This window comes from Drosophila tropicalis, unplaced genomic scaffold (assembly GCF_018151085.1).
Source record: "Drosophila tropicalis isolate 14030-0801.00 unplaced genomic scaffold, ASM1815108v1 contig_158, whole genome shotgun sequence".
Taxonomy (NCBI): domain Eukaryota; kingdom Metazoa; phylum Arthropoda; class Insecta; order Diptera; family Drosophilidae; genus Drosophila; species Drosophila tropicalis.
The window spans coordinates 8,587,584-8,612,125 of NW_027172602.1; the positions used below are offsets into that span (position 1 = coordinate 8,587,584).

At 39.3% G+C, this 24,542-nt stretch overlaps 9 protein-coding genes and 1 pseudogene across 10 annotated transcripts; 7 read left to right on the forward strand and 3 right to left on the reverse strand.

Moving 5' to 3' along the window:
- Positions 1–1,030: 1,030 nt before the first annotated feature.
- Positions 1,031–14,614, reverse strand: sbr (small bristles). Of its 2 annotated transcripts, XM_068283727.1 has the most exons (10): positions 14,137–14,614; positions 13,918–14,072; positions 13,757–13,849; positions 4,950–5,471; positions 4,778–4,887; positions 2,822–2,858; positions 2,507–2,739; positions 2,269–2,446; positions 1,676–2,193; positions 1,031–1,596 (listed from the first exon to the last, which is right to left on the reverse strand). In XM_068283727.1, the coding sequence occupies exons 1-10, from the start codon at positions 14,270–14,272 to the stop codon at positions 1,497–1,499; spliced, it is 2,082 nt and encodes a 693-aa protein (XP_068139828.1). In that variant the 5' UTR covers positions 14,273–14,614; the 3' UTR covers positions 1,031–1,496. The 2 variants fall into 2 exon arrangements, with proteins under 2 accessions (XP_068139828.1, XP_068139829.1); XM_068283728.1 differs by lacking the exons at positions 13,757–13,849; positions 13,918–14,072; positions 14,137–14,614 and adding an exon at positions 8,361–8,482.
- On the forward strand, positions 7,857–8,371 carry LOC137571951 (uncharacterized). The gene is made up of 2 exons (XM_068283732.1): positions 7,857–8,031; positions 8,106–8,371. The coding sequence occupies exons 1-2, from the start codon at positions 7,963–7,965 to the stop codon at positions 8,250–8,252; spliced, it is 216 nt and encodes a 71-aa protein (XP_068139833.1). The 5' UTR covers positions 7,857–7,962; the 3' UTR covers positions 8,253–8,371.
- On the forward strand, positions 9,709–10,851 carry LOC137571950 (uncharacterized). Its single transcript, XM_068283731.1, has 2 exons — positions 9,709–9,905; positions 10,080–10,851. Exon 2 carries the CDS (start codon positions 10,344–10,346, stop codon positions 10,734–10,736), a length of 393 nt encoding a protein of 130 aa, XP_068139832.1. The 5' UTR covers positions 9,709–9,905; positions 10,080–10,343; the 3' UTR covers positions 10,737–10,851.
- Positions 10,780–13,431, reverse strand: LOC137571947 (putative sodium-dependent multivitamin transporter). The gene has a single exon (XM_068283729.1). The coding sequence runs from the start codon at positions 12,685–12,687 to the stop codon at positions 10,888–10,890; it is 1,800 nt and encodes a 599-aa protein (XP_068139830.1). The 5' UTR covers positions 12,688–13,431; the 3' UTR covers positions 10,780–10,887.
- A 124-nt stretch (positions 14,615–14,738) lies between the features above and the next one.
- Pgls (6-phosphogluconolactonase) lies at positions 14,739–15,774 on the forward strand. The gene is made up of 3 exons (XM_068283730.1): positions 14,739–14,919; positions 15,061–15,557; positions 15,626–15,774. Exons 1-3 carry the CDS (start codon positions 14,781–14,783, stop codon positions 15,734–15,736), a joined length of 747 nt encoding a protein of 248 aa, XP_068139831.1. The 5' UTR covers positions 14,739–14,780; the 3' UTR covers positions 15,737–15,774.
- Positions 15,775–15,988: 214 nt separating this feature from the next.
- LOC137583955 (zinc finger protein 271) lies at positions 15,989–19,160 on the forward strand. Its single transcript, XM_068299154.1, has 4 exons — positions 15,989–17,061; positions 17,132–18,089; positions 18,159–18,799; positions 18,876–19,160. The coding sequence occupies exons 1-4, from the start codon at positions 16,086–16,088 to the stop codon at positions 18,974–18,976; spliced, it is 2,676 nt and encodes an 891-aa protein (XP_068155255.1). The 5' UTR covers positions 15,989–16,085; the 3' UTR covers positions 18,977–19,160.
- Positions 19,161–19,635: 475 nt separating this feature from the next.
- Positions 19,636–20,491, forward strand: LOC137587280 (cilia- and flagella-associated protein 299-like; annotated as a pseudogene).
- Positions 20,492–20,550: 59 nt separating this feature from the next.
- Torsin (torsin family member) lies at positions 20,551–21,767 on the forward strand. The gene is made up of 2 exons (XM_068301550.1): positions 20,551–20,786; positions 20,858–21,767. Exons 1-2 carry the CDS (start codon positions 20,576–20,578, stop codon positions 21,673–21,675), a joined length of 1,029 nt encoding a protein of 342 aa, XP_068157651.1. The 5' UTR covers positions 20,551–20,575; the 3' UTR covers positions 21,676–21,767.
- On the reverse strand, positions 21,688–22,467 carry mRpL30 (mitochondrial ribosomal protein L30). Its single transcript, XM_068301563.1, has 2 exons — positions 22,266–22,467; positions 21,688–22,199 (listed from the first exon to the last, which is right to left on the reverse strand). Exons 1-2 carry the CDS (start codon positions 22,391–22,393, stop codon positions 21,785–21,787), a joined length of 543 nt encoding a protein of 180 aa, XP_068157664.1. The 5' UTR covers positions 22,394–22,467; the 3' UTR covers positions 21,688–21,784.
- Positions 22,468–23,884: 1,417 nt separating this feature from the next.
- Positions 23,885–24,391, forward strand: HLH4C (Helix loop helix protein 4C). The gene has a single exon (XM_068303150.1). The coding sequence runs from the start codon at positions 23,885–23,887 to the stop codon at positions 24,389–24,391; it is 507 nt and encodes a 168-aa protein (XP_068159251.1).
- Positions 24,392–24,542: the final 151 nt, after the last annotated feature.

Below are 24,542 nucleotides of genomic sequence, written 5' to 3' on the forward strand. Positions count from 1 at the left end.
GCCACATTCATTCTTTTTTTGGGTGCTCTTAGCAAAGGACAATGGGACATCAATTATGGAATTTTGTTTCTTCCCAGAGAGGGGAATGTGTTCACTGCTTCGAACTGCTTGCAAGCAGTTTTTACTGGTCAATGACTAATAAGTATTATCAATGTTACAGGCCTAGGCAGGCCCGGCTTAATCCTGTGAGGATACATAGAAAGAGAAGACCCTACGCAGATTGCAAAGTTCTAAGCTCTAAAATCTGCTCAGAGTCCTCACTAAAAGCATGTATCCTTTGTTATTTAATCCACTTGCGACTTGTACTCGTCCTGAGTCGGGGTGCTGGAAGGTGGGCAGCTGTCTGCTGACTGCTACAGGATACAGGACTCGTCTTGGTGGAGACACTTTTGGCCATTCCTGTCACTTGTTCAACGCTCATTTCATAATTTTAAGTATTCACAAAAGCAAAACAAATTTATAATTTAAGAGATATAAACAATAAAAACAGAAATCAATAAACCATGAAACTCCCATTTCAAAATATTTAGTTTTCTGTTTAAAATTTAGACCATTTCATTTCGTTTAAAGGCACTCGAATTGAAACTAAATTAAGCAAGCAGTGCATTTTATATTACACATGCAAGCAGTGCACATTTCACACCAAATTCAAGAAGGAAAACCAAATTTACGTTTTTGTTTATGTTTTTTACATAATTAAAAGTCAAAATTGATGTTTTTTTCAATTGCTTTATAATTATTATATATTGAAAATGGTCAAATTCATAAGTAATTGCATTTATTTAGTAAATGTTAATCATTTTGTTTGTGTATATATTGTTAATATACTTAAATATAATTGTTTTTTTTGTTTTTGTTTTTGTTCTTTATATATATACCATACAACTAATTGAAATCCACTTAAGACCTAAACGTAAATATATATATATATATACTTAATATATATATTGTTTTACTTAACCATATTATTTAATTCGTTATTTTCACTATAAAAAAGAATAGAATAAAAAAAAAAAATGGTGATAATTAAAAAGAAGAAGCAAGTAAAATATATCTAAGTATATCAATTTACACAATGTTATTGCTTGTCCGGGACAGAAGAGAGTTCGTTGGTGCTTGAGGGCGGTGTAGGGGGCAAGAATTAATAGAAGTTTAAAATAAATTTGTGCTTATTCAGCAGATAGTAAACTTCATTCAATTCTGCATGTGTATCTATCTGTGTGTGTGTGTGTGTGTGTGTGTATATATGTGTGTTAACAATTGTGTGTGTGTGTGTGTATCTTTGCCAAACTTGGCAACTTAAATACATCAAATTATCAAGTTTTCATATCCTTTTGCTTAGAATAAAACAAAACAAACACATTTTGAGCAAAAAGGGAAATTAAATATTACAAATAGAAAAAGAATACAATTCAAGAAACACTCCCTCACCCCCACATATACAATTTAGGATTTATTTAAGGATATATTTTGTTAAGTGTTGATAATGGCTGGACTTATTTTACAAAGGCCTCCGGCGGTATTTTGTTCTCTTTGAAAAGTTTCTCGAACACAAAGGCGGCATGATTAAAGTCCCAATTGGTCTCTTCCAGACATCTAAAGAAAAAAAGTACCAAAAAGAGGAAATGGTTATGGCTGATGACTCGTTGTAAGGCTTCTCGCTTCTTCTACTCACTTGCGACTCCAATCCAAATTCATTTGACTCTGTGCACTCATGGCCTGAACCATTTGCATTTTGGTTGCATCATCTGTTGGCGGTGACCCAGCACTGCCAGTTGCTGCATTTGGTCCACTACCTGCTGCTACTCCTCCTGCACTTGGCGGTAGAATGGCAACAGCAGCAGCCACCTCATTGCCACCTGGATTGAGACGATTCCTCAATGAGTTGTCTGTTGTGGCTCCAACGCCCACAACTGCCAATCCCGTGGCCAATGCCCCTCCTGCTGTGGCGGTGCCACCAGGAGCTGGCTGATGCAATGACCGTTTATATTCACGTAACTGATCCTGCGTGGCATTCGTTATGAAAATGGTTTCGTTGCGAATGCAAAATCCAGTATTCTGTGGCACCACAACAAATGTGCGCACAAAATGCCGCAGTTCATACGGTTGCATGGCGGAAGTTGATGTGGGACCATCGTTATCATTGGTCAGCTCTTTGAATAGACCCGTCACCGTGAACACCATCATTTGAGGCTAAATGCAAAGATGCAGAGAAACGTGATTAATAAGTGACAAGGGACTGAAGGCTTACATTACTACTACACTTACATTATACAGTGTCAGATCGACCGTGAATGTACGCCTTTCGTGTACGGTGCGCGGCCATTCATCCAATGTGGATACACATGCCAGGCGACCACTTTTCAATAGTTTTGTACGCAAATCATCACGTTCGGCATTGACAACACGTCTCAGATTACGATTAAATTTCCAAAAGCTATTCAATCTGCAAATATTTTGGTTAAGAATTTTCGAAACTTTGGAATTCATGTGCTTTACGGCTTACCTGCCGCCTGCTTGATTCGCCGATGGCATTGATATTGACAATAAGGCATGCTCATGATATGCATCCAACAATAGCTGACGACTCTCCGAATCGAATATGTTAAAGTATTGATCCAAAAACTGGCGTACTAGCTCAGCGCCGGCGTTATCGCATAGAAAGGAGGCTTTCGTTGTTGGTAAGGTGGCTGTTTCATTCAAATCAAAATTCACTTGCGGTTCCAGAGCTTCTCCATCCTGTTTGTGTTTATTCACAAATTGTTATTCAATTGAACTCTCAATTTTATGCGAGTTTTATGTATACATATTTGAAACTTACCAATTTCTGAAGTTTGGGAAACTTTCGTCGTACTTCGCTGTAAATGGTTCGAGTTTAAGGATATTCGAACGTTTTTGGTTTTGGTTTTCCAAAAGAAATAAGGCATTATTTATGAATTTATAGATCGAATATTTGTTGCAAAACTACGAAAAGTATGTGGCGAGGTGTGGCAATGAATCAGAAGTTATCAGAGTCAGAGAGATCCATGCTGGATGGGCGTTAAATTTTAAAAAATTGATCTTTATGGTTTTTGATTTTTGTTTTGAAATAACGCTTTGTCGTTTTCGTTCTATCTCTCTCTCTCTCTCTCAAAGTAAATGAAGAAACAGAGGCAATTGGTTTTTGTTTTTGGTTATTTTGACCAAACTTGTATAGGAGGAAACTAAAAATTTAAGAGTAGAACATGACATTTTTGTGCTGTTTTTTTATATATAGTTTTTTTTTTTTTTTTAATTTTTTTTTCTTCTTTTTTTATATATATTTTTTTTATTCCTTTTTTTTTTTTTTTTATTATTTTTTTTATTTTTTTTTTTTCATTTTTTCAACAAACAATTTGAACCCAACAGCCAAAATCATTTTGCCATTTCCGTTTCATTTCATTTTTTTCAGTTTGTTTTGGTGTTTTGTGTTTGTTTGTGTTGCCCATTGCATTCCGCTCCATTGCCTTAAGCGTTTCATTTCATTTCATTTTGTTTCATTGAAACATTTACTAAATGATGAAATAGAACAACTGCAGCAGCAACAGCAACAAGTAGAACAACTCTACAACACATAACATCCCAACACACAGCCCACACACACATACACACAGTAATTTGTGATTTGTGTGAGGTTAAGGCCGGCCGCTAGCGTCAGCTTAATGTCCTTTCCGTTTCCGTTTTCATTCCGTTGTCCATTTGTTCCATTTTAGTTGTAGAGTCTGTCAGTCTGTTTAGCTGAACGCTGCGCACCCAACTTATTCGATGCTGTTTATCTAAAGTTCTCTCTCTCTCTCTCTTCGAAACCGTCGCCGCAAATGGAACAACAACACAACACAGCATAACAACAATACACAACGCAATGGATATTGTCCTTCAATATGAACATTTCCTGCGTGTGCATGCCCAAGCATGTGTGAGCGGCAAACGGTGATATTCTCGATTAATTGGCGTTCGTTTTCTTTGTTATCGGTGGGTTTGGTTGGTTGTTGGTCAGTAGAGTTTAGTTGGGTGGTTGTTTCGGTGGATGTATGTGGTTGCCCATTTGTTTATATTCTTGTAGTGCTGCCCCATGGAATGGCAATGCATGTGGCTCAGTTAGTCAGTTGGTAAGTCTGTGACAAGAGGTCTGTTCCAGTGTTGTTAAATGTCTTTGCTTGGCTCTGTTGGGTTCTGAGTAAGAGCGATGTTCAACATTCTTTTTTAGTATTCTTTTATTTTTTAACTTTTTTTTTTCTTCTTTCTTTTTTGTCTTGTTTTTATTTTTTTCTATTTTTTTTTTGTTTTGTTTTATTTTTCTTTTTCTTTCTTTGTTAAAACAGACAAAAAGCATGTTCCACTTGAAAATTGAGTGTAATTCAAATCTCAGCACTCTGTTCTATCTAGCCATCACTTTGCCTTTGTCCCCTCATTTGGTAATTTGGTATTGGCAAAGAAAAGTCTCTCATTTATTTTGTCGCCTCAAATGCATTGCGACTCTTCTGCCTTCCAACGCAGGTTCTCTCAGTCTCTGTTGATAACTCCATCATCTGTGTGAAAATGGAGTGTGTGTCAGTGTTGGTTAATTGCAAATGATTTGCGACTCAATTGAAATTGAGTTGGTGGGACAAACACTTAATATATAAATATATACAATAGATTTTTTTTTGTATACATATATTGTATATAAATCCTTTTTGTTCCACGCCGTCGTCATGATCTCTAGATCTCTAGAAAGATCAGATAGAAGGATAATTGTTGATTACACTATATAGTATACCTGACAAAATGCTGAAGATCCTTATAGCGTGAACGGCAGGGATTATTACGTAATACCAATTCCACAATAGGCAAATTACGAAACACCAACAGATGGGCCAACGAAGGAAGCTATAAGTTAGATAAGAAATTTTCAGTAAATCCAATTAATTGGCTTCCAAACACAAACTCACCTTATTATCACCCAAATAGAGTATCCTGAGATTAGGTAAACGTTTCTCCACCGACTTGAACGCCTCCATGGTGGTCATATTGTTTTCATTCAAATTGATTGCCACTATATCGGGTATATTCTCACTGATTATATCCAATGCTGCACTCATCACATTGGCACGGAAGAGTGGACAAAATATTGGCTTTATATCGGGATCACAATGAAAGCGTGATAGATCCAATGCCTTGGTCTGTACATTATAACGTTTCGCCATTGCCGTTTTCATCTTTAACTTGAATTCATCATCAATGGTCACCAATGGTATGCCACTGCGTACACGGGGCATTAAACGGAAACCATCCGGAAGCTGGGCATGTCTTCCCAATTGTTGTATACGTTCGGCCAATTCAAAATCGTCCGTAAAAAAGATTACCGAATGCCGTTCGACACGCCAATATTGCGGTATAAAGACATGCGGTGACATGGCCGCCAATAAGGCACGTATTAATGTCTCCTTGTCATAGATTTGTCCATTATGTATCTGAAAAAAAAAAAAAAACATAGATAGAGATTTATCATAGAATGAGTGTGTGTGTGTGTGTGTGTGTGTGTGTGTCGTTTATTTTTTATGGCTAGAGATAAGAGTATTATGTCATATTGGTCTTGTCACGCATCACATAGACAAACCCCTCTGACCTGAAAATTGTTTAGGGCGGTGCCTTTACCAAACGTCACACAGTTTTCCACCTTCTTCCACACCAATTAATGAATTAAATACTGATTTATCTATATCTTCTACACAACTTTCAATGACTCTCTTTTGAATGCCATCACGAGGTTTTTTTTTATTTCGATTTTAATCATTTGACAAACATTTGGCAATATTTAGATCATCATCTTGTACGACAAACTCATGGGAATGGCCTCAATAATGATAGCTTTTATCACAATTGCTAGAGATAAGCCAAAATAAAACAATGAATGACACATACAAACTATGAGAATCACAATAAGAATCTTGAACACTCTCTTTCGTTTCATATATAGATTATAAATGATTCATTTGATATACATACATATCTACATACTATATCAAGACGGAAATGCGATTGGCCCAGAGAGAGAGAGAGAGAGGCAGAGAGAGATGTAATAACCTTCTCACTGCCCATTAAACCAGAAGCAATTTCCGATTGATAAAAGTAATTGAGGAAAACAAACAACAAAAAAAAAGGTTTTATTTGATTTCCATTTGAAAGTAATTAGTTTTTATTATGGCATCGTTTAATATCTACTTTTTTTGTTTTGTTTTGGGTTTTCTGCAATTCTTAATCGGAAAAGTATAGATATATATTATATTTGCATATCGTTTTTCGATTCAATGTCATTTGTCTGTTTGGCTTAATTACGTTGGTTTTTCAATTTGATTTGATTTGATTTGATTGGCGCGTTTTGGTTCTATTTTTTAGGTGCGGTCGCTGCTGCTGCTGCTTATCTCCTCTAAATGTCTGTGATTTAATTACGAGCATTTTGATAATGATAATTATATGATGACAGTTACACAAGGAGGCGAGTGTGGCCAGGGGGAACAAACAGACATAACTATGTGACTGAATCATAGAAAAGGTGCAGCAGCTAAAGTTGTCTTTCTTTGCATTATTTTGAATACTAGTTTTGACTTCAAGTCTCGACTTTTAGTGTACCCTAAATGATATTTACTAATCATTAACTAATACGGGGAATAATTGGTTACCTACTGATTACTCACTCCACTTACCAAAGCAAACGCTTTTCATTGTTCCACCACCACCACCAACACCCATCCACCCACCTCCTTTTCTTGTGGGCCCTCATACCCGTGTTCAACATTAGGGGCGATAACTGATAACTGATCCAGCCATTCATTTGTGTCGCATTAATTTAATAAATATTATTCATTATGGGCATTAACATTTCTTTGTGTTTATGCCCAAAATGTTATTGGGTCAAACAAATTCTCTTGGCTTATATTAGGGTTTTTGTCTATTAATTGTACAACAGTTTGTTGGCTTATATCATTAATGTGCTTAAGTATTCGCTTAAAACTTTCTATAAAAAACAATGGTGACCCCGACGTCGAAAAATTCGTATGGCATAGACAAAGAGAAATGCCAATAGAATATCAGCTTATCTTTAGGAATTTGACCACATTTAGGCGTCAATACATTGAGAGATCTTGTATATCTCTTCTTAGTATAAACATTTAGCAAGAAATAACTGTTATTTGTAATCGTATCAAATGAAAATTGCCAATAATTCGATGGAAATGTCTCTAACCATAAACATATAACAAAGATAGATCAATTTCTGAAATATCTTGACTATTCAACGCCATTCAACCATCATCACCTTGACATACCCGAGATTATGATTATTTTAAAGGTAGAAACTAGGAAAAGCTTTGACTTAAAAATAAAGATGATGACTCTTTCACTCACTCACTCACTCAGTCAGTCAGTCAAGTTAGACAATTACTCAGCAGTTGGGGGAATTGGGAATGCCAAACCACCTAAGGCATATGGAATACATACCCTACATGTGGGTGGGTTGGTGGGTTTTAGTTGACTATAGGGGCTGCTGCAGGGATGTCGGTGGGGGTGGAGAGCGGTTAGTAGTTATGCGAGTGCGTTTCTTGTTTGTTTAACATTGTGTGTAGAGAATACAGACATATACATGTACAAATATAAATAAATATATAAATTCCACCATTGTATGTCTCATACAATGCCGAAATACGACCGTACTGAGACACATTTCCAGAATTGATATGAAAGCGCGCAATGACGCTGACGTTGACGTCGCTGTCGCTGCCGCTGCTGCTAGCATTGTCGCCATGGGTTTGGCGCTGGGCTGGCTGGCTAACAAGTGCAAACCGGCAATTGGCTTGCCCCATTCGCTGACAGCCCTGCAAGCTAGAAGCAACCAAAAACCAGAAAGAAAAAACACCTTCAAAGAAATTTACATTTCCAAGCGAAATTCGTCTTTCGGAAATAAGTATGGGTGGCTGTTGCTCAAAGGATTTGGATGATAAACGCTCTTGGAGTCCCGATGAGACCAAAAACGGGGTAAGTAATCCCCACCAGCCCCCGCACCCCCGTCCATTAAACGCAAAGAGTTAAAAGTTATTAAACATTTTCAGAGTACTACATCAACGATAATAGCTCAGCCCTTGGATAATGTGGGCAGTACAGGTGTTTTTACCATGACCCGTACTACCACAACAACAACAACCACACAACAACAACATAAGACAGTGAGCAGCACAGATCAAAATGCAGAGGAATAGCAGCACAAACAGAGAGACAGAGCGAGAGAGAGGGAGAGCGTAAAGAAAACAAAGGATAACAACGCAGAGAGAAGAAAGTTCGAACTTCATTAAAACACCTCAATTCACCTGTTCAGAAATAGTCATTTCATATTTTTGTATTGTGTTTTTTATTTTTTTTTTTGCGTGTGTAGAATGTTCTTTATTTTGTTTTTCTTTTTGTTCTCCAAAAATACGCGACATGTGTGTTTGCCAAAGAGTGTTAAAGAAAGAGAGAGAGAGTGCGTGGGAGAGAGCGAGTGGAGCAGCAGGAGTTGAAAGCAGGAGAAACTGTTCATGGCTGTTTGTGTGCGAACGTGTGTGTGTGTGTTCGTGTGTAAATATTAATCAAGCTAAACTGTCAAAGACTTAATTATAAATTATAAATTGTTCAAGCATTTTTTTTATAAATAATACTAAAAAAAAAAAAAACAAACAAAAATCAAATAAATAGCATTCTTTTTTATTTTTTGCCGACAAAGAGCAAAAAAAAATAAAATAATAATAAAATAAATGAAGCAGAATCGCAACAAACAAACAGTAAATGCGGCTAAGGCAAGGAGAAGCGGTTAAGGGGAGAGGCAGAGAGGGACAAAGATAATTGCCAATTCAATTGAAGCGATAAGAAAAAGCGATTCAATCCAGCGACAATAATAGCAACAACAATAACAACAACAACATACAAACGCATTGCTGGCCGATGACATCAGGCGATGCTACGCGACGCTTCTGCAGCAGCAGCAGCAGCACCCAGACAATGTGCTTGGGTTCTCTTCCTCTCTTTATCACAAGCAGACACGCACATGCAAGTGTGTGTGTGTGTAGTGGGCGGTGTGAGTCAGTTTTGGCAACTCTTAATTACATATACATATGTACATACGTATGTACATACATAATATTAATAACAATTGCCTTTATTTTCGATTAAAGCACGTGCTAATTACTTATAAATGTGGGTATGTTTGAACGTAGAGCGCTTTATGCACTTATTTAACCACAGTGTTGCCACATTGGGACAATATTTTGAAATTACTGGAAATCACTAGATACCTTTGCCTTTGCCAACGCTTCCCCCAAAGAACTTTCTTTTAAAATGTGTGTTACGTTTCAATCGATCGTTTCGATCGTTTAATTATATGTAAGTAATGCATTAGATTTAATGCATTTAAGTTCAACAAGCCGAGGATCCTTTTATTGCGAAATAAATTTTCCTCCCTTTCTCATTCTTTTATTTTGTGAAAACACTATTTTGCTTCAAAATGTATTGTTGAAAAAATTTCTTCCACTTTTCTCCATTTTTGTGAGATATTTAAATGTCAAGCGAATTTAGTTTGAGAAAGTACATATGACTATGTATATTTCCAAATTTGTATTCGTTGAAAAATTCATATAATATCGTAATGTTCTTTCATCTACTAAACAAAAATGTAGGGTATTACCCACCCATAAATATTGCATCCCTAAAAGCATGCTATAAAAAAATTAAAAACTAAATGTGAAATGAAAAAAGAATCCAAACACAAAACATTAAACTCGATAAGATTAAAACACAAGAAATCGGATACATCTATATGTATGTACATATGTACGTATATAAAAACCAAAAGAAAAACGTCAAAACACAAATGGAAGCGGGTAAGCAAAAAAAATTGCGCAGTCGTCCACTCTATTTGGTCGGTTGGTCGGTCCATCACTCGGTCAGGCCAATGTAGATAAAATATATATCTATGTACATATATGTATATGAAGATATGCAGTATATGTACATATATACATATGTACATTGTAATTTGTACAACCCTTCCACAGACCACAGACTTTTCAATCAGCAGCACCAGCAGCATCAGAGAGATTTATAAACACACAAACACATAGAGAGAGTAATAGAACTTACTATACCCTCAGAGTGAGAAGCAAGGAAGGTGACGTGAGGGTGGTGCACAGCCAAAACGATCGAAAATTGAAAGGCGTTGTTTCATCATCATTATCATCCAAACATTGTTTTTGTGGCTGTCGTCGTCGTCGTCGTCAACATCAGTGCAGAGGCAACATTTCATCCAATCGGACGTAATTATGAGATTTACGGGGTTTCTATATTCCCATCTATTCGTGATGATGATGGTAATGGCAACTCTGGCCTTGCCACTTCCCATGACAAATGATCAGGAGCTAGTTGCGGCAGATTCAATTGAGCAGGATCAACAGCAACAGGGATCGGAATTGGAAACGGAATCCACATATATTTCTCGGATTGGTGGACGCAACAACAACAACAACGACGATCATCCCAAAGAATTTGATACATTTGTTGAGGAACTTCAAACGGCTGGTGTACAAATGGCAAATCGTCAGGATCTTAGGACATTAAGCTACAAGGAATTGGCACGTCTTCTGGCCTTATGGCATTTATCCCATGAGCGTAACTTCTACGAGTCCAAGAGTAGTCCACCACCAGCCGATGCTTAAGTGAGACTCTCTACAATTTGATACCTACATATATGCATACATATAATTGTTGTTTCATGTTTATTAAAAGTGGAAATTTAATAAAAAAAATTTCTACAAGAAAAACCCGAAAAAAGGAAGAGGTCTGTCCATTGATTGTGTTATTCTTTCTTCATGTTTTGGTCTGATCCTCAATTGTTGTTGAAACATCGTTAACAAATTCTGAGCTGGTTCCCGTGACCACTAATCGTGGCATTTGCTGCCTTTGCAAGCGCCTCGCCAATGGCGGCACAAAGAGATCATGTTTGATTAGGGTGCAATCAAGATCTTGGTAAATTCGTCGATTGTCATCCCATTTCAGCCAAGCAAACAGATAGGAAAGTAGCCAACCGACAAAGAAGGCTACTAAAAAGCCTAAAGCAGCATACCACATATAGCTTATTCTGTACAAGTAGAAATAATGCTGCTCCTGATCCTGGTCGGTGTCCTCTCGCAAATTTGCTAGAAATATGTCTCTGGCACGACTCTGGCTGGACTCGGTTATGGGACAACCATCCGTGGACATGGGTAGACTTATTATTGGCGGTTTCGGTTGACCGAATCCTATCCAAAACGAAAAAGCCAACGAGATGAGCAATCCTCCGATGGCCCCCTTTTGATTCGCCTTTGGCACATACATGCCGAGGGTGAATAGACCCAAAAGTGGTCCACCAATGATGCCAAAGATCGATAAAGCCGCCTGCAAAAGTCCACCAAAGGAGCCAGCTAGAAAGGCCAGACCAATGCAAACGGCTCCAAAGAAAACGGAAAGCAATTTCGAATAGAGCAGAGACTGCTGATCGTTAAGAGTGCGTTGTGTTAGTCCACGAAGTAGCGGCTTAAGATAATCCTCCAAGGTGACAGCGGCCAATGAACTAATGGCAGAACTAATTGTCGAAAGGCTGGCACAGAATATTCCCGATACAAAGAGGCCCGATAGACCCGTATATTGACTCATGGTGTCCACTACAAACAAAGGCATCACTTGATCCCTGGAACCGACACGACCCTCCAGAACGGGATCACAATTCTTGTAGTACCAATAGATACACAGACCGGAGAAGCAAGTGCTTACGCTCAACAGGCAGAGTATGGGTAAACACCACCAGAGAGCCGCACGTGCCGACCGTAAATTGTGTACGGCCAATAGACGTTGAACTTGAGTCTGATTCACTCCATAGATGGCAAGATAAGTGGCCAGACCGCCCAATACTTGAGTGAACCAGGTATGCCGCTCTGTGGGATCCACACTGAAATTGCCGAAATCAATGCGTCCATTCTCCTGTGCTGTGCGCCAAATCTCTTCCAAACTGCCCGACTTGACCCATGCACAAATGATCACACTGAAGACGGCGACGAACATTAAAAGTGATTGATATATATCCGTGATTAATACAGCTTTCATGCCACCCAATGTGGCATAGAAAGTGCATACAACGCCCACAATTAGAATGGAGAATATTTGATTGAGGCCCGTCACTGCTTCCAGGGCCAGAGCTGGGGCATAGACAACAATGCCCATATACAGGATCATTTGCATTGAGAAACTCAAGGAGGCAGCCAAACGGGCGGCATAACCGAATCTTAGCTCCAAATACTCATACACACTGGCCGTCTTAAGGCGATAGAATACGGGCAGTATTAAATATGCGGCTATGGGTGTCCCCACCACATAGGATATATTGATAATGACAAACATGGTGCCATATTGATAATTCTCCATGGATACGCCCAATATGGTTATGGCTGACATGAAACTGGCCATTAAACTGAATGCCACCGGAGTGACTCCCATAGACCGATCGGCCAGCAAATATTCCGTTGTGGTGCTCTGTTTATTGCCAGCAAAACGATAATAGAGTCCAATTCCTACGGATATAATAAGGACCACAGCCAGGATGGCATAATCCCAAGCTCCTAGGACAGCAGCCATGGTTTGTTGTCAGTCCACCCTTTGTAGTCTAGTGTGAATTGGTTTTTTATTTTCTTCTTCACGAAGACACTTTAGCCTTATAATTGTTGTTATTGCGTTTAATTAGACATTTAATCTCTTCGATAAGCTAAAATAGCCAATTGCTTAGGCGGCGGGCCGTGTTTTCACTAAAGGCGGCCTCTTGAGATTCTCTAATACCGCCGCGTGGTGCAGCGTCTTACACGTTAGACTGTAGTTTAGTAAATAAATGGATAATATGTGTGTGTTGTCCACCGTGAATATGAAAAAAACTTTTATGCCGACAACGCAGGAACTTTGGTAATTTTGGTTGGACGATTCGACGCTGCTTAGCGCTTACGCAGCGTTTTTATAGCCCCGTCGAGAGATAGTGGCTAAGTGAGGCAACTTCAATGGCAATGATACGGTTTTTGGATGGCGACAGCGAAAAGAGAGTGGGACAGAGGAGAGCAAGTCATTACAGTGAAAGCTCTGTACAAATTGACAGCATCAAGCATAATTATTCTAGTTTTAATTACACACATAATGTGATTGTCGTTACTATATGTAGGGTATTTACTGTGTCTTGTATTTATTTGTCCTGACCTGCTGTGCCAGCCAGCTTCTTGCAAATTTCAATTGTTGACTTAATGATTTGTTTCTTCAATTGAAGAAATTAATTAACAAAACACTCAGTGCACACATACAGCTAGAATCCATGGCGTATACACAATATCGAATAGTAAAGCATCTAAACTTTATCTGTATCTCATTTAGTCGGATGACAACTGTAGACAATATCGGTTAGACTATATTTACTATATCTATATAGCATCCCTATGTTTTAGTCTGCCAATCCGTGTATGTGTGTGTGTGTTGAAAAACATTGTAAACTTTAATGTTCAACTTAATTAGGCATAGTTCTATAATTTAGCTACACGCTTTAGTTATAAATCCGTGTATGTTCAAAATAGTTTCGTTATCTTTTGCTAGGGATGTCCCTATCGTACCGTATCGATAGCGCAAACGATAGTTATTTTAATATAGTTTGTTTTATATTTTTTTAACTTACCGTTACTTGATACCATCCATATGAATTTTGCATTAGTTTTGCAAATTTTCCTCTCGGTATAGGTGAACCACGTCTTCTAGAACTGGGTCGATCCTAAAATGGAAGAGACAACACATTTTAAAGATAAATCGAGTGTTTCATTGATCGGATTTCAGACATACCTTGACCGTTGATGTTGATTCAGTCATATCATCATCTTCATCCCAGAGACGGCGAGCATCTTCTACGCGCAATTTTACATCTTTTTTGTGTGGGAAAGGTTTAAAGCTGACACGTCTTTTATTGCGATCCTTGCGACGCTGATGATCGTCAACATCTACAAGAGCGATGTAGAGTTAGGAATCAAAGAAATCCCTAAAAATATTGACAAAGTGACTCACCGTCAAAATCTTTCAATGCCGAGTAACGTGAACCGCCGCCGCCACCGCTGTTCCCACCGCTTCCGCCTCCACCACCCATGCCTCCTCCATTGTTGTTATTGTAACGCTGACCACCGCCACCTCCGCGTTTAGGCATTGTTTACTGAATATATTGCAATCAAATTTTTGCGTTTTTGTTGTTTCGCGATTTTCCCCTTTTATTTTTTTTTTTTTGTTGTTTTACTTTACTTTTAGCGCGTGCTCACAGTCTCGTTAACACAGTTATCCAAAAGCGCGCTCTTCTAACTAGTCATTACAAGTTACCATGAAATTAATGTAGATTTTAATCAGTGGAGTTTCTCGCACTTTACTATTTCTATTATTTAATTTCACTGAATTCTTTCCTTTTTTTTTGCTTGTCAAAAAATGTTTGACTGTTGGTGAATTTCACCAAATCTTGCTGTTGCCAGATGTTAAAGCGAGCTATCTGGTAACACTAAATTTCTTGTACAGTGCTGCTAGTAATTAATCGATGTTTACTTATCGATTATTTATTTAGTATTATTTATATCGATAACTGGAATATGATAATCTAATCAGCAGAGCTGCCAAGTTGTGCTACATTTGAGTATCTGGCAGTACTGTGTGTGATTGTTGAACTTAAAATGCCGGAGCGCAAGTGTCCTTTCGAATTGATCCTGGCTGAAAGCGAGGCAAAATTAATTCAAAATCTAAGTGACCTTATTAAACGGTGCTCTACGCAGGCCTTACTCAACAAGAAATCATTTACCATTGGCTTGTCAGGTGAGAACAAGTTACTGGTCATTCAAGATTTTGTCTGTATTTGTGTAATGATAAGCTCAACTTAAGGTGACTTTGAAAAAGTCAAGTATGTCTGACGTATGTGTGTATGTCTACATATGTATTTGTGCATTTAACTTTCAGGTGGCTCTCTAGTGCAATTGTTGACAAAATCTTTAGTTGACCAGCCACTGGATACATCACAATGGCTGTTTTTCTTTTGCGATGAGCGTTATGTCGCCCACGATCACAGTGATTCCACGTACTGGGCATACAAGACTGAATTGCTAAGCAAATTGCCCAGCATACAAGACTCACAGTTCATCAAGGCCGACACTACCAAGCCGCTGGACCAGTGCGCTGTAAATTACGAAGAGCAGGTGAAATCCAAAGTGGGTTCGATTGGAGACACTTTGCCACAATTTGATTTGCTTTTACTGGGCATGGGACCCGACGGACACACCTGCTCTCTGTTCCCTGAGCAACCCGAATCGTTGGCCGAAATATCACGACTGATTATTCCCATACGTAACTCACCTAAGCCGCCACCGGAAAGAATTACATTCACTTTGCCGCTGATTAATAATGCCAAGGATGTGGCATTTGTTGTTACAGGTGCCAGCAAGGCGACTGTGGTCAAGGTAAGGTTACTTTTGTGCACTTCAGTCCATTATCTAAATAAATGAATTTTCCAAAATTTTTGTTACAGAAAGTGTTTGTTGACGTCGACAAGAAATATCCATCAGCTTGGATAGAACCTATTAATGGGAAACTTACTTTAATAACAGACGCAGGAGCTGGTCAAGAACTCAAATTGTAATATTTATTGTTGTGTTAATAAATAAAATAATAAGCAAACTTATAATGATGTATTAATAGAGTGTATTTTCGTATTTGCGCTGCGTCCAGACAGAAATCAGGACCATGCACCTTTCATAGTTTGGGATCATGTGCAATTGCACTTGAATAGCGCGCCGTGTGGATTGAATCAAGTGGCAACATTATAAGGGTGGGAGTACTCTGTTTTTGTACAAAGTTGCCAGAAGACTCGCGTTGCAAAATGTGGCCACGCTGCACAGTACCAACAACAATTAAATTGACATAAAATTGTTTTCTTTGATTACTTTTTGAGCAATGCTGGTGTAATTTAGAGACCAATTGTTTTCTATATGCAACCAGGTGCACACTTAGCTATGGCCACCACAACCAGCGGTAACGGTAAGGCCAATATCGAACGCCTCTGCCGTATTTGCCTGCGTCAGGTGGGCGAGGAGCAGCAGTTTCACTTCATCTACGACGAAGCCCCCATGGAGCAGGGAGCCAATTTGGTTGAAATACTTAACGCCTGCACAAGCTATATGTGCGAACGCTCGGAGGATGCACCTGCCAAAATGCCACATCACATTTGCGAGGAATGCCTTAAGGCAGCCTGCCAAGCTTATCGCTTTAAGCGTGAGGCAGAGAAATCCTATTGCTCCCTTATGTCGTTGCTTGGCCTGGAGCCGGCAATTAAACATAATGAAGTGAGTACACAAACGGATCAGGTGGCTCTCTTGCCATGTGAGATGTGCCACGATAAGTTCCTCAATAGCCTGGAGCTGCGTTTGCATAGAAATCGTGAACATAGCGGTCAAAAAGGATCATCTGCGGAGGAATTCAAATGCAAATTCTGTCCTCAGCAGTTCCAAAAGTTGCGCCAACTGCGCAGCCATTTGTCACGCATCCATGACCAAGTGGACCGGGTTCAATGTAACTTATGCGATCGAGCCTTTAGTCGGCGAGATCATTTACAGCGGCACATGAAGAATATGCACAAATCAGAAAAATCTGAGGAGGAGCAACCAATAGACCCCGATGGACCAGATGAGCTAGAATCCGTTGAGGTCTTGCTTGATGACGTTGCCGTGGGCGAGGAGGAAGGCGAGTTGGGTAATGATCAGTGCAATACGAATCCCATTTCTAGTAATGAAGAGTCTGACGACGACAATGATGAGGCGAAAAAATCACTCTGGCTAAACATTAAACCAGAGCCTTGTATGGAAGCAGAGCCGGAGTCGGAACAAGTAAATGTCAAAGCGACTAAAAGACGTAGGAAAAAAGCAGAACAAGCAGAAGCCTTTGAGACCACAGAGGCAGAGGTCAAGGGTAAGTAGTTTACAACGAAAGGGACTTTCTTTTGTTTTGTTTATTAATGTTTTGGTTTTTTTTTTTTCAGCTGAGCCATTGGCCCATGTTGAGTCAGTGTTGCAGATTAAACAGGAAAGTCAAATGGGTCCCAGCGAGGAAGAGAATGCCTCTGTGCAAATACCAGCAAAAACTCTACCCAGCGATGAGGATGAAGAGGAGATGGATGACGATGATGAGACTTATGAATTCGGTGACGAAGAAAGCCCTATGGACGACGACGATGATGATGATGACGAGGATGGCGGTGGCGGGACTGACGATGAGAATGATAACAATGATGGTCAATCTAAGCCCAAAGTGGAAATCGTTCGAGAATATCTACAGAAATCAAAAAAACCCAAACGCCGGCGTCGCCGCAATCGTGATGAAAGTGAACCCAATCCTGAAAATCGTTGCGATGTCTGTCAACGAACCTTTTCCCGCCATTGTCATTTGCTGCGACACAAGCTGTCCCATCTGGAGAAAAAACCGCACAGTTGTCCTCATTGTCCCAAGGCTTTTGCCCGAAGCGATCACTTGAAGGCCCATGTCCAAAGTCTGCATAGTAGTAAGGAGCACAAATGTGAATTGTGCCAGGCGGCTTTTGCCCGTTCAGAAGCTTTGGAGCGCCACAAACTGAGTCGACACAACGGCGTCGGCGTGCCAGAGGGCAGTGAGCTGAAACATCAGCTGGAACACACCTGTGAATACTGTTCGAAGCGTTTCTCCAGTAAGACATATTTGCGAAAGCATACACTTCTTCACACCGATTTCCTGTATGCCTGTAAGAGCTGTGAAGAGACCTTTAAGGAGCGCCAACAGTTACGTGAACACGAAAAGACCCATACGGGTCAAAGGAATTTTCTCTGTTGCATTTGTGGTGATAGTTTTGCACGCAATGATTATCTGCGGGTTCACATGCGTCGGCATAATGGTGAAAAGCCATACAAGTGCCGTTATTGCGTCAAGGCTTTTCCTCGAGCCACCGATCTCAAGGTTCATGAGCGGTAAGTTTTATTTGGGATTGTATGTCATTGGCAAATCTTTATCCTTTTTTTATTTTGGGTATTTCACAGGTATCACACTGGCACCAAGCCGAATTTATGCAATACCTGCGGCAAGAGTTTCCATCGTGCCTATAATCTCACCATTCACATGCGTACCCATACGGGTGAGCGACCCTACAAATGCGACCAGTGTCCCAAGAGTTTCACCCAGAGTAACGATCTCAAGGCCCATATACGTCGGCATACGGGCGAGCGTTACAAGTGTCCGCACTGTGACGCCTATTTCCTGCAGTTATATAATATGCGCAATCACTGTCTCAGTGCCCATAATAAGCACATTGAGACAAAAACGGGTCGTCTACAACGCACCGGACTCCTGGACGAGGGCAATCAATCGCATTTCACTACGGTAGTGATGCCGCCAGGTCGTTATCAAGAAAATCATCACCAACAAATAAATCAGACAAATCAATCCCAAACGCATTTGACAGCGACCTCGACTGCGGTTCTCCATTCACCGACATCGGGTAGTGGCGGTGGCGGTGGTGGCGGTGGTGTCTATAATTCCACAACCACTGCCACATCTCTGACCACCACGGGAACTACTGTTCCGGCAGCTGCAGGCTCTGTTGCCAATTTGGATGGAGCTAGTTTTCCCTCAACAACAGCCCCGGCTTTTGGGGCATTTAACTTTCCACCTGTTGTAATGGGTAGGTACACAATGGGATTCAAAATTATTATTCTCCATCGGACTTTTCTCATACATATCTTCCTTCTGTCATTTAGCGCATCTCATGTATAATCATGGTGGAGGCGGCGGCGGAGGCAGCAGTAGCCAGCATAGTCAACAGAGTAATGCCAGTGGCAGTGAATCGGCTGGTAAATAGCCACTGCATTATCATCATCATCCCATCTGTAATTCCAATTTAGAGTTTACATTTCACACAATAGTGGATATTTTTTTTAGATTTCATTTTAACATTTGACAATTTAAACTTGATTGAGAATAAACAACAAAAATGCATGTATATATTAATCCTATATACATACTGCATACTTACTATATACATACATATGTACATAATGTAATTTATTTCTAATCTGCTATAAAATCCTTGTGAAGGAAACTATAAATTTCTATTCACCCACAGTGAAACAAAATGTAAGGACAAGGGGTGTGTAAGTTTGAATTTAAGGTTTTCAGAAATTAATATACATAAGTATAAGTCGCCAAGGAAAAGCATTTGAAGTTCCATGAGATAGATATGTATAAGAGTTACGCGTAGAACTCACCCTGTATTATTTCTTATTCCTACCCCTCTGCTTTCTATATAGCTTTCTCACTCATTTTTGCAGTACCTATGTACATACATATGTATAAAATAACCTGCATCTAGATATGTATATTTTCAATCGATTGCTCTAGTAGGTGTTGAAATTTTTAAATTTTTTCAACATTTTGAGTATTACATTGTAGAGACAGTCAGTTCAAGCACTCAATAGAACTAGCATACATATATACATATATATAGAAACGCAGGGATATACAAATATATATAATTTTCTGAAACAAATAGAATTTGCCGATACCATAGACAAGACATGCAGGTCAATGATATTGATTATAGGTTACTTAATTTTGAGACATATAGGGAATATCTGAATTCATTCAAACTTCCCGAAGATTCACGCTATATGCGTAGCTCAGAAATTATAATATATGGTTATCGTTCGCAAAAACCAATTTATACCACTGAAGAGTTCTATATGAGAAGAGAAAACTTGGCAAAACAGTTACACTCAAAAATATTGGATATCTCATTTTCCACATACTTCAAAGGAAATGATGCAGGATTAATGGCATTGGCCGAACGTGAGAAATGGAATGTTGTGGGGAAATTGTCGGTAAGTTGTTTGATATTTGAATATAGTATAAAATAAATACATATACATATATTTTTCGCACTATAGACTATTATATTTTTGCAAATGCGCCAACATAACGGTTTTGATATATCTGGTTATATAGATTTTGAGCAAAGTCTACGCAACTGGCGTCTACAGATGTCAGGTTCTGTCAATTGGAAAGCAATATTTGAGGCCAGAGTTCTACTTCGTCCAAGAAGTAAAGATTTATGTTTTTTTTGATTGGCAAAAGGGAAAAATAACGTCCAATGATACTGACAATTTTGAAACAATGACTCATCCAGATTATGGACTTTGCTTCAAGCACAAGGGTGATCACAAATATGTGCAAGTAACAACAACGCAAGACCCAACGCAAAGTGCCAATGTTACACGGACAATGGTGAAATCCAAGTTATATGGAATTATTGTACTTTACGATCATCAAATAAAAAAATGAATGTTATCAAAAGTACAAACATTCATATTTGAGCTGACCAATGTAATCGATTATGTTTGATGCAGCTATCGATAGATAATATCGCAGCATTGGCTATCGGTTACACACAATACAACCAAAAATGCATAGTAATAGAATTCGTACACTTTATTTTAATTTTTTATATATTTTTATAATATTATGTTACACCGATTGTGCTAATGGTATTGAACCATTCACAGCCACATTAGCTGTGGGAATGGGAGCCGCTGGTTATGGCTTTTTTAAAGATCAAACCTACTGCCGGTTCTACGAGTGCTGTGATGAACGAAGCATTCCAGGTCTTACGCGCTGTAAGTTGAACAAGTTATTACAACCTAAATGTTTAGCAATAATAATTTTTAATTTTCTTCCTAAATTGTAGCTCTTGAGTATAATCTACAGCAACATGTTTACGGCCAGCATTTAGTCAATAGGCACATCGTACAGGCAATGTCGGCCCATTTTAACAATCTAGGTAAATCGCGAAAACCACTTGTTATTAGCTTTCACGGCCAGCCCGGAACCGGTAAAAATTTCGTGGCCGAACACATAGCTAAAGCGTTGTATACAAGAGGCTCGGAGAGTAAATTTGTTCACAAGTTTTTGGGTCGAGCTGATTTCCCCGAAGCCAAACTTGTTGATACATATAAACGCCAAATCAATGATGTCGTTCGTACTTCATTAAGCAACTGTCCTCGGTCCTTGTTCATCTTTGACGAGGTGGACAAAATGCCCAGCGGTATCTTTGAAACGCTTGCATCATTGGCAGACTATAATGCATTTGCCGATGGAACGGACAACACAAAGGCCATATTCATTTTCCTATCCAATACTGCGGGCGTTCATATTTCGGATCATCTGGGCACTTTAATGAAGGGAGGTAAACTGCGCGAGGAGACACGTTTAAGCGACTTTGAGCCGTTGCTGCAGAAGGCCGCGTATAATATAGAAGGCGGTTTGCAAAAAACCAGCCTAATAGAGTCGCATGTCATTGATCATTATATGCCATTTCTTCCATTGGAGAAATCGCATGTTATGAAGTGCCTGGAGGCCGAGTTTCGACGTTGGAACAGATTACCAGATAAAGCCATTATGGATGAAATCATTCGTACGTCGATCATCTTTGATCCCAAGCATGGCATTTTTTCCATTTCAGGCTGTAAGACGCTCGAGAAGAAAGTGGCTATGGCGATTAATTAACAAATGCATTGCTTTGAGCTTAACATTGCCTTGGTTTGTTGTATTATAAATATTTTATAATGCTTAAAAAAACAAAAACAAAATAATAAAAACATTGTTTCTGTTTATTTTACCACGGATTTAACCATTTCAGCCTGGCGTCTTTGCGTAGGAGGTCAGTATCCAATCTCTTGGGCTGCTGATCGAACGATTCTCGCGCATCCATGCGCTTCTCAACGGGTCCAATCTCTTTGGTCACAAGGCATTCGCCATTTTCCTTGAGTATCGTGTATTTGACATCTTCGGCACTTGGCTCACCATAGGGAAATGTAATTGGGGTAACCTTAATCAAGTGCTTGATTTTCCATAATCGGGCATTGTTCTCTGGTATATTTTTGACTACAGTAAAATCACCTTGTTTGCCATCTAGACCCAGATCCTTAAGTAGTCGCTTCTCCCAATAGGGATTTCCCTTGACAGGCTTGATGCGTTGTACCCGAAACAATTTCGCCGGCTCAATGACTGGATCCTGATGATCAGACGTTCTAAACGGGTGTAAGGATAAGTATAACCTTTTGGAATTTCATTATTTACATTTTATCTGTTCTCACCTGGGATAGTATATGATATTCTCGTATTTCTTTCCATCCTTGTAGAGGAACTTCTTGTTGTGTTTGCCATAGGTGCGGCTAACTAGGTTGCTTAATTGCAAAGGTCTCAGCAGTTGTGTTGCATTCATTTTAGTTAAATTTATGAGCAACAATTAATTCAGAAAATCCATGCAGCAAAATAAAGTTATGAAATCAGTGTTGCCAGAAGCCATCAGTGATGCCAGACGCGAAACAGAAAGTTAATCGAAATGTATCGATTTATCGCATGTAATAAATACCGCGCATTCAAAATTCAAATCTTAAATATGGCATTGCCATTTTCCTCGCTTATTAAGATCAGAAAACTTTTTCAAGCTACTCAAGATGGGATGTCTAGAACTTGGGATAGATTGACAAATATAAGCACTTTTAAATAAGCCGCGCATTGAAATGACCAGCATCCTTCATCCCTTCAACTTGCCGTTTAAGGAGGCGTGTCTTGTCTCATATTCGCCATCTTGTCATCTCTTGCAAAGGATTTTCTAATTGGCTTCTACTGTCAGGGGTTGCATTTGCTCATTGGTTCATGGTTTGCCTTCAAAAAAAAAAAAACAAAACACAAATTCAGGGGTTGGTCCTGGCAACATATAAAGCTGACTGCAGCATCTCGACAAACCATCAGTTGGATATTAAAGCTTCACGTAAAAGGATAAGATAATCGAATAAATAGATCGAATCCCTGAGAATTGTTTGCACAAGACTTTTGTAAGTCACGAATAATAGTAAAGTGTGTGCGTGTGTCTGTGTTTTTTTTTTTTTTTTTGTTTTTAATTTCTGATTGTCGGATGCAATAAAATTATATTGAACCTTCTCCAAGAGCTTCTTCTTAAACAAGGACAACTAAAAACGAAACAGATTGCTGAAATTTACTATTTATGTGATTTGGTTTTGAATGAAAACCCATTAAATAAATATAAAATCAAACGTAACCACAAAAAGGGTTTCTCCCTCAACCCCTACCCTTCAATATTCGTCGTTGTTTCGCCACACATACCAATTCCCGCGGGCAAATCATAAACGTGTCGCCCCCACATTTCTTCAGCTATTTGTGTAGGTGTGAAAATATGTTGCAAATAAACAATAAAAACAAATGAAAATAATATGAAACGCAAACACGACACACGACCAGCAGCGCCAGGACAATAGGCCATAATAGAGGGGTGAGGTTGATGATGAGGATGAGGATGAGGGTTATGGTTGATCTAACCCCTTTAACACAAAACCAAACCATAAATAATGCAAGATGCAGCTTCTTTTCTTCTCCAAATGGGTGAGGAGAAGGAGGAAAGAAAAAACAGAGACAAAGTTTCCAACAAAGGCTTTAATGAGTGATGAAGGAGACAGAAGTTCGAGAATTCAAGAATTATAAGTGACAAAAAAAAAAGGATATATTAAGAGGATTGCTTAAGTGAGATTCAAGGATTAGAAGTACTAGAAAATGTTTTAGCCTCGTAATTAGTTAAATATAAGAGATTAACATAAACATAGAAAAGTTTTCCATCTTACAACGGAAATTCAACAATGAGAAAAATATTTGTTTATTTTTTGTTTTATGTGATTTCAGCAGAGAGATTGCCAAAATGGTATACGACATGACACATTTGGCGCCGGCAGCTCCACAGAGCATCGCCCTGGGTCGATACTATCTACCCGAAGACGATGAACTCGTCCTATCTGCAAATAATGGACTAATCAACGATCAGGATTATGCAGCCGGTACCACATTGGATATAGACAAGCGTTTCCAGGCGCGTATGACATGTGAAACGGCCGCCCAGCCGGGAAAGCAGCCGCCGCCAACACCAGCTCCGCGTCGTCGTACCACACCCATTGCTCATCTGGATCCCTCGGAGCTGGTGGGTCTATCGCGTGAGGAGCGTCGCCGACGACGTCGGGCCACATTAAAGTATCGCACTGCCCATGCCACACGGGAACGCATACGTGTGGAGGCCTTCAATGTATCTTTTGCCGAGCTCCGCAAACTTCTGCCCACCTTGCCGCCCGACAAGAAGTTGTCGAAAATCGAAATCCTTAAATTGGCCATATGCTACATTGCCTACTTGAATCATGTGCTTGAGACCCCCTGAGATAACGCCAATGCCTCTAGCTTCAATACCAGCTGCAGCTTCAATGAGGCCATGCTCTTTCCGCCCACCTAAAAAGAGAATCAAACCGGACATATGTACATACATAAATATTGACCAATGACCAATTGGACAAAGTATTTACGATAAACCT